The 13960-nt window shown below is 37.6% G+C and overlaps 1 protein-coding gene across 1 annotated transcript; it reads right to left on the bottom strand.

Moving 5' to 3' along the window:
* Window positions 1–7419: 7419 nt before the first annotated feature.
* On the bottom strand, window positions 7420–13468 carry LOC110844082 (ABC transporter G family member 23-like). Its single transcript, XM_035846946.1, has 14 exons — window positions 13070–13468; window positions 12973–13002; window positions 12450–12567; window positions 12205–12359; window positions 12016–12123; window positions 11820–11913; window positions 11207–11505; window positions 10902–11121; window positions 10649–10826; window positions 10471–10586; window positions 10309–10379; window positions 9606–9868; window positions 9449–9535; window positions 7420–7825 (listed from the first exon to the last, which is right to left on the bottom strand). The coding sequence occupies exons 1-14, from the start codon at window positions 13159–13161 to the stop codon at window positions 7611–7613; spliced, it is 2046 nt and encodes a 681-aa protein (XP_035702839.1). The 5' UTR covers window positions 13162–13468; the 3' UTR covers window positions 7420–7610.
* Between the last annotated feature and the right edge of the window lie 492 nt (window positions 13469–13960).

Here is a 13960-nt window from a genome sequence, read left to right on the forward strand (position 1 = left end):
TAGGTCATTAGGTCACGGCGCCACGGTGATGACGCCAACGGTCAAAGGTGTCGAATTTTTAGTTTCCACCGTTTTAGACGTATTTTTGGACGGGGATTTCAGAAATCGCCACCATTTCGACGTGCGACGACCGTGTGACCGTGTAGACGACGCCAAAGTCGAAAATTGGCGAATTTATTGTTGCCACCGTTTTAGACGTAGTTTTTGCGGGAATTTCAGAAATCGCCATCATTTCGACGTGCGACGACTCCATGACCGTGTGGGAGGTGTCGAATGTCGAAAAAATGACTTTTGTCATGTGGGGTGTCTATTGAAAGGTATTGTCGTGTACGTTTGAAGTACGCGGGTGGGGGTGTCAAAACTGGGCAAAATGAGACGTGGGGTAATGTGGGACAATGACGGGAAAGTGCAGAAAGACGATGTAGGCGTGCCACAAAGACAATTCCGTGTGTTTTCACCCCTTTGCTACATTTCGTTTGCAACGGTTTATTATTATATAGAAATATGAATGAGGTCATCATCGTCACTTCATTAAAATAATGTGAAAAATTCATTTATCTTTCATTTAAAATTGGGATGAACAAAATCGGTTGAGAACTGAAAAAGTTTTCCCCTTGGCATAAAAGTCATGTTGCACATGATAGGAAGTAATATTTACCTTAAACAATGACTTGTTCACATCGAACAATCACAAATTCCAGGAATTCTCCCACTAAACACATTCGTCGTCGAGTGGTCTCTCAGCTTCCTATTTCTTTAATGACTCTTCACTCTGAGAGGATGATCCAAATTGTAAAAGTGGGGGCTGGTCACATGGCAATACCCACTCATAGCACTATGGATTAATTAAAAAAATTACTAATATGGTTTTAAATCATTACTAAATCTTAAATCATTACTGGCCGGCGCATGTACATGTATGACTCTACCCGCATGGTAAGAACGAGCATTACCGTCGTGGTAATGAAAATTTACCACACAGAACCAACTTTCTATCAATTCAGTAGGGAATTACTATCAAATATATACCACTATGGAGTATCTATATGCTTCCATATGTACTAGATTTTTTACAGTGTGGTTAATTTATTTGATTCCCAATTAATTATCGTAATTAATCGTATCGTTATTAATTATCAATTAAAAGCTTAAAATAAACTAAACCCTAAAAAGGATTGCTTAGGTGAGACTGGAGTATGTGCGATTAAAAGTTTGAAATAACCCCCTCACTCCTCCCACACTAGAGAGAAGGTGATAGTAAAATGAGCATCACCGCCCTGGGAATGATCTCTGAATTTTGCAAAAATTATTAGAAGAATGATTTATCTCAATTTTGCACCCCAAAAGCTGAAGGCCGATTAGATAATTCTTGGGTTGTGCATTCAGGAATATGAAATAAACCGTAGTAACGTTAGAAGTAGCTCACCCTGCAATATAAATTAGGCTGTATATAGGGTTTTACATTGTCAACTTGTCATGACATTTTGACATGTCATAAATGTCATAAATGTCATAAATGTCTGACATTTATTCTTATTGACATTTATGACATTTATAAAAATTTGTCAAATTCGAAATTGTCAACTTTTCTGTCACTTGTCATTGACAATTATGACATTTTCGTTTTTTTTATCTCATTTTCCCCAAATAAGAATCATCGTAGCCTACGATTCGTAGAGGCGGTAAATATCAGCTAATATATTTTTTTACTACGAACAACACTGAAAATATTATATTGACGACTTTCGTTCTTACAATTATAACTTATTCCGTTTGCCGCTGATCATCAGTTTTATTTGGAGCATTTATTTGGAAAAGTTGGCCGATGCCAGATATGTTGCTTCCAATTATATTGACCTAAAGTCTCCTTTCCGATAACAAAATGTTTTTCGTTAAACATGTGAGCAATATGAAGCTTGGACCACTGGTAGTCTACAGAGTTTAGGGTCATCTATTAATTCACTCGATACATAATTCATCCAGCAGGATATACAGAAGATGCAGCCAGCTCGGTGCATATTTTCTAAAAGTTTCCAGTTACGACCAACTTGGTAAAGTTAACTGGATCTAATTGAGATAACTGTACCAATGCTTACAACGTTTAAATATTTACAGTTCTAGACCGGGAAACTGAATCTTACTTAGCAATCAAACTAAGAAACTATAAATAAAATTGAAGGCGGAAAAGAGGAAATTCCAAACTTTAAAGTTCTTGAATGAAACTCTGAACGGTCGTAATTAAATTTGACGTTATACTTAGATATATATAAATATGAGTGGATGGCGATAAAACAAGAAAATTTGTTGACTCGTTGAATTGCAATGAGAGAAAGAAGAGTTTTAATAGCTGTTACCAAGATTATCAGTAACGGGGCATATTGAGATTGACAATTATGACAAATGTCATAAATGTCCGTCATATTTGTCATAAATGTCATACATTTTCAAGCTATGACATTTATGACAAAAAATTGACAAATTGACATGACATGACATTTATTCCGTTGACACTGACAATGTAAAACCCTGGCTGTATATAATTTTGCACCAATGGTGCCGAGTAAGTGCACAAAATAAGTATACAACTCTATAATTTGGGTCCAATGGTGCATTATAATCGGAATATGTAGGTATAGAATTTTAAGATTTTTTGCATCAATAGTGTAGAATAACGCAACAAGATAAGATTCATAATGATTTTGACAACTTTGCACCAAAGGTGCGGAATAAGCCGACAAAAGAGATCATAATTTTACATATTCTTGCACCAAGGGTGCAAGATAAACGGAAGAAAGAGGAAAAGGCCGAATTAGTATGCATCACCTGCGCAGCATGAGCGACCAACAGGCCATACTTAATGTTGAAAACTTTATGTCAAAATTGTATGACTCTTTCTCCCGGAGATTCTGCACTATTGGTGCGTAGTACATCGCGTCCACCAATTATTTCGCATCATTTTGTGTTAGCGATTGTTAGATACCAACGGTGCCATAAATTTATTAAAAAATGAACCTGGTGTAACGAATATGGTTGAATTGTAATGGGAAGGGAGGATGATGTGAAATTGATATGTTCCCTCTTATATGTACTTATGTCCCTATTCGCGACCTAATTCTAACTTCCTGGATGAAAGTTATCCCGACTTTTCGGTGAAGAGCAGTTAAATGATAACGGCAACACAAAGGGGGGCTCTCTTAAATAACTAATATTTATTTTAAAGCTGGAATATGAATTATTTTACACGCTATAAAAATATTTAAAGAAGAAGAACCCTAAAATAAAGATGTTGCTCATAAGGAGGTATTAGACTGAATGTCTTTCCAAAAAGAGAAAAAGAAGGAGGAAAAAAAAGCTGAGACGAGAGCAAGGTTGCCTCGTTCTTCCCGAGTGGGAGAAAGATCTTCCGGCTATTGCCAGATGGCAGAAGGGATAGATTTCTCCCCGGGTGGGTCGGATTGAGACCCGTATCACTGGTGTGATCAGCACCAGTGGTACGGGTTACACTGGTACATTTTAATTAGCATCAATTGATACAAAAAAGTCGTTAACAGACGGACGGACAGACGGACAGGAGGAATTCAATAGCTCTTGTGCTACGCAGGGCGAGCTAATAAAGCCCCACTTACATTTGAAAACCAGGGCGGTGATGCTCATTTTACCAGCACCTTCTCTCCAGTGTGGGAGAAGTGAGGGGGTTATTTCAAACTTTTAGTCGCACATACTCCAGTCTCACCTAAGCAATCCTTTTTAGGGTTTAGTTTATGCATTAAGTTTTTTTCATTTTTAATAAAGCATATACCATATATATTCATAAGTCTAAAATGAATACATATCTACTTACATACTTACATACATACATACATAAATATATGTACATATATATCAGTACTGCATAAACCACCCTAGTATATTTATACAATACTAGTTTATTCAGATACGTAATACGAATAATGACAAAAATTTACCATGACCAAAAGCATTATATCATTTACATGAAATGAGTGAATGTAGTTAGGAACGCCAGTTTATAAATTTCTAAGAAGTTTACCAACAAACGCACACGACTTACAATTTTTCTGGCCTTCTACCCACGCAAAACTGGGTTGACTTGAAGTCATTCATTACAAAGGAGAGAAAATGAACTATAAATCCAGTGAGTATTTTAGTGGAATCTCTGCAATATGAGATTTCGTTTGTCGCGTTTAACACTGAGTTTTATATTGACCTTTAACTATACAGGTTGTGCGTGAACGATCAATATCCTGGGAAATGCAAATACTTATTAGTCGTGCATTGATCGAATTATCCGTTTAAACCCCCCCCAGGATTGTGACGAACCACCCAGTCAACCCAATTGGCCAGTGTTTATGTCCTTGGCAATGCAATACTTACTTGCAACTGGTTGGATTGGTTTCGAATTTACTCTTACATCATTGTATCTGTAAACTCAGACTTGTGTGTCCCGCAATATGGCTTAGAGGCATTTTATTTGACTTAGGCGGCGTCATCTGGTAGCCAAAATACCTGGCCAGCGTTTGTAAATGAACCAAATTCCTGAATACTTCGATTTCAGTATCATCTTTGCCAATGCAATAACCAGCTTCCGCTGGAGGGATTGTTTTCGGATCTACCCTTATTCAATCTTCCCCGAAACTTCAGGCTTGTCTGACCCCTGAGCGAACAGATTTAGAGGCAATTTATTCAAATCTATTACTCGAGCCATCATGTGATGGCAAAAATTCCAGAAACAGAAGAGCGGTTGTGTAATGCAGGTGGGTAGCATATTATGCACAACTCGATTCACGACACCAATGATTGCAGTTTATTCGGGTATGCTCCTGTTCCAAATTCACGAAACTCTCGATCAACCGAAGTTTTCAGTATCAATATCGTTGTCAATGCAACTATTCGCTGCTGCTGGTGGGATTGGTTTGGAATTTGCTCTTCCTCAATTGTCCCTGAAGAATCAAGGTTGCGAAACACCCACAGGAAAAGATTTCGAGGCATTTACTTGAGATTTTGCAGGCGAGGCTTCGTTTGGTTGAAAAGCTGCCTGGTGAGGCGGCCCGCTTAATAATACTTGGGGATAGCATACTATGCATGTCCTTGGAAATGCAGATACAAAACGCCAAAGATAACGGAATGGCGGGTATGTTTGAGTTCCAAATCGTAAAAACATACCTTGGCCGGTATCAATGTCCTTGGCAATGCAACAACCAGCTTCCGCTGGTGGGATTGGCTTCGGATCTACCCTTATTCCATTTTGCCCGGAAATTCAGGTTTGTCTGACCCCCGGGCGAAAATATTTAGAGGCAATTTATTGAAATCTATTACAGGAGCCATCACGTGATGGCAAAAACACCAGAAACACCGGAGGGGTTTCGTAATAAGGGTAGGTAACATATTATGCACGACTTAGGAAATGCAGATTCACGACGCCAATGCACACTGCGGCCGCCTTATGGTATGAAATATCAGAAATTATTTTACGACTTTTTTGAGCTATTTATGCATATGAGGTAGTTTTGGGACGGATGACACAAATTTTATGACTGTAGTGCGACCACACCCCCTGGGGGAGGAGTTATCTGCATTTGAAGGGGCGTGGCTTTGAAAACTATTGCATTCGATAGATCTTTGAGAGCTACCCCAAATTCATATAAGTTACACCAACATACGATGCTCCAGAGCAAAGTTATCGGCCCCTAAACATCGAAATTTTGCATTCTGCGCCCACTTTGCGACCGTGTGGCGCACTGCGCGACCTGATTTATGGGTTCCTAGATATCTCAAACGACGCTATCCATACTGGAGCATCACGTCTAGCAAGAGGCTTCATGAGGTCACGCCTCATTTGGCCGCAGGAATTTTTTGAAAATCGTCAAAAATATAGCCGAAATAGCCTAAATCTGCACACTAAAATATACTTTTGATAATTTATTTAAAAGTCGTAATGTGCATTCCTTCCCTGCTGCTTGCATTAAACCGAGTAAAGCCCGGTATATGGCTGAAGGGTGAGAGACTTGAGGACGAGGCCCAGCAGAAAAATTGTAAACTTTCGAATTTTCGTTAATAAATACAACGAAATATATTTTAGTGTGCAGATTTAGGCTATTTCGGCTATATTTTAGACGATTTTCAAAAAATTCCTGCGGCCAAATGAGGCGTGACCTCATGAAGCCTCTTGCTGGACGTGATGCTCCAGTATGGATAGCGTCGTTTGAGATATCTAGGAACCCATAAATCAGGTCGCGCAGTGCGCCACACGGTCGCAAAGTGGGCGCAGAATGCAAAATTTCGATGTTTAGGGGCCGATAACTTTGCTCTGGAGCATCGTATGTTGGTGTAACTTATATGAATTTGGGGTAGCTCTCAAAGATCTATCGAATGCAATAGTTTTCAAAGCCACACCCCTTCAAATACGGATAACTCCTCCCCCAGGGGGTGTGGTCGCACTACAGTCATAAAATTTGTGCCATCCGTCCCCAAACTACCTCATATGCATAAATAGCTCAAAAAAAGTCGTAAAATAATTTCTGAGATTTCATACCATAAGGCGGCCGCAGTGTGCAATGATTGCAGTTTATTCGGGTATGCTCCAGGTCAAAATTTACGAAACCCTCGATCAACCGAAGTTTTCAGTATCATATAATACCATACGAATTTTTCAAATTCATGAAATCGAACTGAAATTTGGTAGACAATTTGCTTATGGCTCCTAATATAACAATATGTATTAAGATAGGAAAACTTTTCATCTGGATGACCTTCTTTAGTAACCCATACCGATTTTTTTAAATCGTCGTAACGAGTTTAAATTTTAATTTTTCGAGATGCATTTTTTGATAATTTCATGCAAAAAATTCGAATCGTAATAAGCACAACTTGGCCTGACTCGGGCTACTTATATCAATTCTGCACTGTAGGATTTTATTTAATTAATTGTTTAATTGATTTGATTATTTACCCGATGATTCATTTGTACTAATCACATTTTAAATCAAGATATTAATTCCCTTTGTTATAACTAACATGGGAATGGTAGGATGTCTTAACCAAACCTCTCCCCCATCAAATCGATCACATGCTTTCTGCATAGTCCTTAATAAACGTGTTTGTGCTTCTTTAGTGGTTTCAGACATAATAAATAGAATATTAGATAAATAGTTCAGCCATCGGTGAAACCCATTCCAGAAAATTTATCACCAACTGGAGTTGAGTCGTATACCTATTTAGCTTAAATAATTATTCTACTGGGTTTGGGCAAGTCGGCCCTCCGGAATTGTCCAGGGTTCAGGGTGGGTCGGGTTCAGGTCGAGCAAGCTTTTCTCGGGTCGGATTACGAAGGAGAACAGACATGGGAGAAAGAGCAAGCGGTGACTTAATCAGATTTAACGGTGAACGGAGAATAAAGAAATATTTACTGCATAATATGATAAGATTTATTTATCTGCATATTGTGCTATCAAATTTATTACAAATAAAATGTTTAACGCAATTTGAAATAGTTAGAGGTTATTAAAACGTCTATAAATATATACTTTAGATATGTATGCATACAAAATATTTTGTAAAATATTTAAAATTGTCAATAAATCTAAGGATAAGTTTTACTTGTACCTCATTCGGCTTGTGTGAAAGGAAAGCACTACAGAAATTAATATCCATCCAATCGCTGGTACAAATCCTCTCCAAACGACCGGATGACTAATACCCCACCCTCTCGTACAAATTGACCGCAACGCTTCAATCGCATCAGTTAACGGCATCCAATGGAAGACCTTACGGACAAGAGGAGGACCCAATTCCGTCGAAACCAAAATTCCTGTTAATCACACATAACATAACAAATATGTTTGTTATTTACTGTGAGTGAAGTTATACATTAAGACTGAAGAGCTTCGTTTTATTTATGCAGCCTTAATTGGCGTAATTCAACCCCTACGGCACAATGTTTTTTCTTAGGTGAGGCTATGGTTACTGAAAAAAATACCTAGGTAAGCATTCACTTGGGTTCTGAAAAGTGACCACAGCCCATAACTTTATCATTTCTCAACCGATTTTGCTCAAATAAAAACCCAGAGTCAATTATAATCATGAAGAATCTAGTTCTCAGCTGCCATGCATGAACTCTTCTTATTTTGTGTTTAATCGTTCAAAAATCACTTCCATAATAACATTTTGCCTTATTATACAGAAGTGAAGCATTTAGCAGAAAATTTGCGTGGATGGAAATGTGACAAATATAGCTATCTTTCATTTAAAATTATAATCATCAAAATCGGTTGAGAAATAAAAAAGTTTTCCCTTTGGAGAAAAATGAACCTTTGGGTTCAGGGCCGGCGCTGAAGGGGTCAGGTCGCCTAGCAATTGAAAAGCTTTGATTCAAATTTTAAAGGGTGCAGGTGTAAATATCATGTAAAATGTCTTAACCCAGGCCTGGGTTAGGACATTTTACATGATATTTTGCAAAAATTTGGCATCCGTCAGATAATTTTCATAATCAAATCAAATCAATTTTGTTCACAAATTTTCAGCACCTATCTCAAATATTTGAACCCAACCTTAACAAAGGTTTGAGTAACAACTCATTCACCGCGATATTACCAATTATATAAAAGCTTAAAATAAACTAAACCCTAAAAAGGATTGCTTAGGTGAGACTGTAGTATGTGCGATTAAAAGTTTGAAATAACCCCCTCCTTCCTCCCACCCTGGAGAGAAAGTGTTGGTAAAATCAGCATCACCGCCCTGGGAATAATTTCATCACGGTTAAATAAATTCGCCCCAAAACATCATGTACTTGGTCTATATTAAATTAATTCTAGCAGTTTACGCATCTACTAGTTTTATCGTTAGAATGACCATTGGTGGTTGTTGATTTTTCGTTAATAATGTACTGTAATATTATTGAAGACAAGTTCATTCGGTAAATAAAATAAGACATGGCTGGGGCTTATTTCACTTTGAATGCACAGTCAAGAAACAGATAATCAGCCATTCTTTTGAGATGTTTATGTAAATTCTATGTTAATCTTTTCTGTTATATTTGCACTGCAAAAACTTGCACAATTCAAAAATTATTCCCAGGGTGGTGATGCTCATTAAAAAATTAAAATTTACCCAAGAAAAACTTCTTTTTATTCGGTGACATCACAGGCTCAAAACTCTTCGACTTTCTCTAAACATGGGGAAATTCACGTATTATAACGTGCAAAATCGTTGAGTTTTGTAAAATAATTTTACAAACTTTTAACAAAATAAGAAGACGCCTTTGATCTGAGTAAGTTTACAAAACATTTGTAACCCAAGTTTAATTAGAAATATTTGAACGATTTTGTAAAAGTTAAAAGTCGAATTTACGGATTGTACATACAATTTTACTAAGGATTGTCTCAGTATTTCTTTCTTTTTTGACGACGGTAAATACATAAATTAATTTAAATACCTGACGAAAACAGTTGACTAATTGTTATTAGGATCGTGATAAAGATAGCCTCCAGTGTCGTTTCCCAAACAGTGCTTATCACAAAACCTATGGATTATAATTATTCATTAAGAGTTGTCAATTGCTTGTCACACATGTACAAATTAAATCAAAATACCAATCATCATCGCACACAGAGCAGTCATGTACACTAAACCCACAGCGTGCAACCATTGCCCTTTGATTTCCATGCCATATACGCCGCAAAATAGGCCCAAGAAAATTGCAATTTGTGCAAAAATCACGAAACTTTGAGTGACCGTGTTGGCAATGAGTCGATGCCAGAGGGAGACGCCTGTCACATAATCTCGGTCCTCAAGCCCGGCCACTTTATCTTCCATCCAGAGTACGCCCAGGCACTTCGGCATGGTAAACATTATCCTAGAATTTGTTCACAAAGGAAAAGCCTTAATTTTAGTCCGAGATACCAGTGTGCATGGAATCTTATGGACTAGATTTTCCCGTAAGAAGCATTTGCAAAAAAATATTTTGCAGTGATACTTTAAGGAAACAAAAGAAATAACCGCTATCGCAATCTTACAGACATTCCGTGCAATTATCTACATAGATAATTTGTACATATGTACAAATGCTGAGCCGCTAGGTTGCGGCTATCTCTTGATATGGTTAGGTTTGATTTTTTTAATGAGAAACTTGCAGCCATAGGTTTTGCATGCAAAAAAAATCAGTTAAAAAATCAAACCAACCTATTTGCAAACTTAGAAACGTTGCGAATTGCATCTGTGTGTATTGTATCATACAATTTGTATGCATGTATGTATGTACACCGTGTATTAGGAATCAAACTGTTATTAGCTCACGAAATTAGGAGACCAAGTTGCATATAAGGAAGTAAGTCTAACGCTTCTGAACTCCCGTAGATTGAGTGGAACTAAAACATAGAACAATCTCGTACATAAGCAATAAAGTTTATATGGGATTTACCGCGCAAAATAAGGAATTGGACAAATTAAAAGGGGCACCTGAAGTGGTGGCTTGATAACGTCGTCGCTGATAGAGCAAGCCGACAAAAGATTTTGGAGATAAATTATATACGTTTCAACGATCAATTTTCTTGCCCATGTTGATAAAATCAAGCCTAAAAGTTCAAAACTGATGAGTGTAAAGCTTATTAAATGCATGCGAGAGATAAATTAATACCTGATTCGAGTATGCGGACCGAGATCGTTGATCCTTGAAGCGATTCGTTGCTTGCAAAATGTCGATAGATAATTCTATCCTGGAAATGGGTTTCGTAATTGGCAGGAAACTCAATGAGCAAGCTAATCTGTCCTAATTTCATTTGTTTAATGCCATCTTCGTATGAGTTGGTGGGAATCTATTTAAATATTTAAGTAATCGTACATAAGTCATGAGAAATGTATTCGATCCTTACTGAATTTCGGTAACGTACCCAAATGAATTTATCGCCGAATTTATCAATTAAGTTGCAAATTCCGATGTTGGAAAAGCATTCGTGCGAAGAATTCAAATTCCCGTCATTTCCACAGAGTTGAAGGGATGTCGCATTATTGTAAATGAGACTGGCTTGAATTCCATTGGGTTCTCGGCCTATTATATTTTGCATGAAGAAAACGCACAAGACAGGAATTCCAAGTTGTCCAAGATATAATCTGCCCAGTTTTCGAGCAAAACAAAGTAGTGAAAATTCATGTATTTTATGCAGAACTTAGAAAATGAATCATATTAGATACAGACCTCCAATCGCGTCTATTTCGGTGCCACCACTTTGAAAATAAAGCGTGGAAAATGGACGCATTGTTACGTCTAATATTCAAAGGAGTGATTTTGTCCGGGAGATGTTCCGTTTGTGCTAAATTCTCAGAAAGTCGCTGATTATTCGCCAACTCAAACGTCGTGTCGTAACGATTGGACATATTTTCGTCAGTTCTACAAAGATGTGTGAAGACGTCGGCTAATTTAGTGGATTGATGTGAAGCCAGCAATGAAGTCGGAGAGTCCTCCACTATAAGACGACCACCTCGAAGAAATCCTATCTGTAATTCATAAGTTATGAATGATAACTGATTATGCAGTGTTTGATTTGTTGTATATACCTACACTTCTTTTTATGCTACATATTTAGGAAATTGGAAAATTAAGGCGCAACAAATGCAATAAATATGTGCTACCTGGCGATTCCACCCTTTGTATAACGAGTAATTACTTAAAGGGATTGTATGCCAAGTGGTACCATTACTTATTCGTTTCTTGCACTGGTACAAGAATTTATGCCCGCAAATGGGTAATTTCTTGCAGTAATTTCGTGCATGTGGGATATTCTATGGTTAACCTGCTTTTTTAAGCTTACTTTGTCACAAAATTTAGTTTCTTCGATATAATGGGTTGAAATTATCACGGTTTTTCCTTGTTTTCGAGAAATTTCCGTTAGGAACTCCCAAATCCTACGAAATTCAGAGGTATATATTTATTTATGTATAAACTCCATACATACATACATATTTACAGATGAATTCATTACTTCCTATTGAATTGTAAATTAGTACCTCTGGCGCAGCAATGGATCCAATCCAACGCAGGGCTCGTCTAAAACGAGTAGGGCTGGATTATGAATCATTGCAGCGGCCAAGGACACCCTCCGTTTCTGGCCACCGCTGTATGCAAATTTGAATTTCATACTTACATATTTTTGCAGCATAAGCTAAGGCTAATCAAGTATATGCACATGTTCGAACCTCAACTTATCAATTACTACGTCCAGTTGATTCAGATCAAGCATATCTGACAGGAAATGTGTCCTGTGCTCTATTTCTTGCATGTCCATGCCATAAAGGAGTCCAAAATACTTTAAAACCTCTCGGATCGTCAGCACACTTAAAAGTGAAGTCTCCTAATGTTCATACATAGATACGTATTTATAATTTTATGTCAACAGTTCGCGTGAAATTTATGCATGATTAAAATATGGTGGACATCGAACTTGGGGCATATATCCGCAAAAACTGCCAAGATTGCCGGGTCTGGGTTGATTGCCCACGTTAACTTGACCAGAATCAAGCTGGCGTAATCCCACGATGCATGAGAGCAATGTCGTCTTGCTAGATACATATCGTGAGAAAAGGTGCAATTTTTAGTCTATGTACAGATGTATATACCGACAACATTAATTACTCGGCATACTCGATGGCCGCAGAAGCTGTGGGACATTTGGAGACATTAACATTGTAGGACAGGGGTTTATAACATGGGCAGATGATGGGGACATCAAATCAGAGGTCAACGCCGACCGACTTTGCAGCTGCAGCGCCAATTTTTTTGGCAGCGTCGGCGGCGCCCAAATGTTGTAGGAATAGTAAATCAGATTTATCGGCGGTAGTGGCCGTAAAATGCTAACGGCGTCTGGCGTACGATCGGCGGCGTTGACCTCTGCATCACATAAGCATGATGACATTGTCCCTCTGTCCCCTCGCTTTCGAGGCCACTGGACAAACCGACACACTTACCCGCACCCGCTAGCACCTAATAGACCATAGCTAAAATTCCAAATAAATTCATAGGATTAAAATATCCAAATGGTAAGAGTACTTAAATTTTGCTCACATTTCTCCACTGCAAACGTTGACATTTACATTGCTAAGAACCAAATTCCCTTTTCCGAATCGTTTAAATCCGTTTTTGATTGAGACGGACATTATTAACTTGGGTGAAGTAGATTAGCAAGCTTTGTATATTTCCAGCCTGTAGAATTATGCACAACCCTACCAGACAGTTTGAAGTTATGAAATGTGCAATATCTTCTTGGGAGGTAGATCTTGGCCAGAGTTAGAAAGAAAAGTCGTATTTTTACAAGGTTGTAGGCCTAACTAAAGACATTTATGCAACAGATACGTATGTATCTATTCAAGGTATATTTAGTTATGATGAGAAATATGTAATCTCCATGATACATAAAGATTAGAAATAATACATAAGTATGCCCCAACCATATCAATTTCTGGAGATTAATTTAAGTACTTTGGTATGTACATGCAAATATTTGTATTGCAATTGTGCTCAAATACCCGATTTTTTTTACTCGGAACTATGTAATCAAATTAATTACTTACTTTGGCTATTAAATGAATCAACATTCCGCTGACCCTAGCACGCCGTGTGATAACTCGCATAAGAAGAAGATACATAATTGCCCCCTCAATTCTCCCACGCTCTGTTTACCACACGAAAGCTCATGTCGTGCGGAAACAGAATGGTGTACCAGCAAAATTGATATATACGCATTTATGGAAAATGTATCAAATTACGAGGAAATAAATACATACTTAATTGTTTAATAGCCTAGGACATAAAATATTTATATGTATGTATCAACATGCATATTTATGTATTTTCTGATGTCCCAGTTGTATCTCTTTGGCTTTTTAACTTGAAGAGATGGGAGACATTTTATGGATATAACCTTGGAATTGCTAACGAAGTCCTTATGAAACGTAT

Source organism: Folsomia candida, unplaced genomic scaffold (genome assembly GCF_002217175.1).
Source record: "Folsomia candida strain VU population unplaced genomic scaffold, ASM221717v1 Fcan01_Sc001, whole genome shotgun sequence".
Classification (NCBI taxonomy): Eukaryota; Metazoa; Arthropoda; class Collembola; order Entomobryomorpha; family Isotomidae; genus Folsomia; species Folsomia candida.